Source organism: Cucurbita moschata, unplaced genomic scaffold, assembly GCF_002738365.1.
Source record: "Cucurbita moschata cultivar Rifu unplaced genomic scaffold, Cmos_1.0 Cmo_Scf00027, whole genome shotgun sequence".
Taxonomy (NCBI): Eukaryota; Viridiplantae; Streptophyta; class Magnoliopsida; order Cucurbitales; family Cucurbitaceae; genus Cucurbita; species Cucurbita moschata.
In genome coordinates this window covers 718,722-720,520 of record NW_019268543.1, presented here as the reverse complement: position 1 = coordinate 720,520, position 1,799 = coordinate 718,722, and the positions used below count along the sequence as shown (strand labels likewise).

Genomic DNA, 1,799 nt, shown 5'->3' with positions numbered 1-1,799 from the left:
TACACAGAAACTAGAATATCTAGACTTCAAAATGAATTATGAAACAGTCAGAAAATCTACAAGGTTCCGTAAAACTACCAAAACAATTGAAGCAAAAATCCTAACAAGCAAACATTCTCGAGTGTAGATGATAAATTATTCTCCCTCCTCCCCAAACAACAAAAACAGTTAAAACTGGATGCAACAAGAAGATTATTGATCCTGCTAAACCCGAAAATGGCAGAATAAAATAGAAGGATACAAGGAAATCACAATTCTAACCTTGAAACGACTATTAAATAACAACAGCAATATCTTTGTCAGCCCTGTGTCAAACTATTCAACGTCGCTAGCCATTGTGAGCATGCACACCTATTTGTTATCCTTGAGCACCACAGCTGCAACGCTTTTCAATGATTCTGTAGCCTTCAGTAAATCAGATTCAGAATGGCCAGCAGACACCATCAACCTGATTCCTACTGGCAATCTGCATTTGTCGACTGTCGATCTTTTAGAAGTCACAACTAATACAGAGTATTCCTCGAGGGCCTGGAAACACACGTATGTTCAGAATATGTGGTGAAAACTATGTTCGGTTGCATTAGAGAGAAAATTACTTACGCGTTCAGCAATGCTTTCAAGGAGTTGTAGATCATTTTGTATTGAACCCGTAGATTTCTCTAATGTGAGAAAGACAATGGGTGATTCTTGATCGCTTGCTAGTTTAAGTCCCGGTGTATCTGACAATCCTGCATTCTCCCATGACTTATGAAATGAATATGCGTAATGCCATCCAAATTTTGAAAAGTAAGGAAAGTTTGCAATTTAGGTAGCATTCTGCGCATAGGCATAAGCTTATTCTGATCACAGTAGCAGCTAGACCAATATTCAATCTTAAGCAATTAAAATATTCAGAATAATAAAGTCAGAACATAACATCTTAACATTTGATGCTTTTGAATCGATAATTCTATCTTAAAAGTCAAAGGAAAGCCTACAATAATAACTTAGAAATCCTATATTAAATATAGTTAAAGTAAGCTCAAACACACGATTAGAATTGAAATCAGAACAAACCTTGCCATAAAATAGCTATGTTCGTTTTCAGCTTTGTTAATAGAATGGGATTTTCCTCTATAAGATCTATGGCAGTAATGGCAGCACTAGCTAGATATGGGGGCAATGAAGCAGAAAAAACATAGCCCGAACTGCTCAGACGCTGAAAAATTAAATAAGAAAAACTTAGCACTTTGTAAGAATAATAGCTACAACAAACTAAGTTAGTTAAAAGAATTTGAGCAAGCATTAAACATTATTGACCCATTTACATAATAAGATAAACAAAAGGAAACAGGACGGTAGGCAAATGAATTTATTTTTTTATACAATAAATTGATCGTACCTGGTGATCAATGACTCTAGCACTTCCTGTGCAGAAACCTCCTTCTGTAGCCAATGCATGCCCCATGGCAGCAGTTACTATATCTATCTTATCCACCTGCAATATGAAATCATCATCAAGAATCTAAATCTAATGGCAGGCAAACCTAAATTTTTTTTTGTTTATAAACATACAGAAACCCCACAGTGTTCTGTGAGACCTCTTCCGGTACAGCCAAGTACACCAAAGGAGTTGCTTTCATCCAATAAAACACGAAATCGATACTGCTCCTTCAATTTGATAATTTCGTCCAAAGGTGCAATTTGACCAGAATTCTACAAAATTAAAAGTAAATATCAGAAAGATTTGTGCAAGCAGATTTTAATATATGATAAATCAAACATTTAAAAGAGAGAGAGGGGGGGGGGGGGGGGGGGGG

General features: G+C 36.1%; 1 protein-coding gene across 1 annotated transcript in view; it reads right to left on the bottom strand.

Moving 5' to 3' along the window:
• Nucleotides 1-1,799, bottom strand: part of LOC111462936 (long chain base biosynthesis protein 1-like) — a 6,645-nt gene continuing 4,846 nt past the window's right edge. Inside the window, exons 9-13 of the mRNA XM_023106767.1 lie at nt 1,555-1,695; nt 1,382-1,477; nt 1,057-1,198; nt 601-728; nt 1-528 (exon numbers count right to left, since the gene is read on the bottom strand). Of these exons, the coding sequence (XP_022962535.1) occupies nt 352-528; nt 601-728; nt 1,057-1,198; nt 1,382-1,477; nt 1,555-1,695 (684 nt within the window). The 3' untranslated portion in view covers nt 1-351. The remainder of the gene's footprint in view (nt 529-600; nt 729-1,056; nt 1,199-1,381; nt 1,478-1,554; nt 1,696-1,799) is intronic.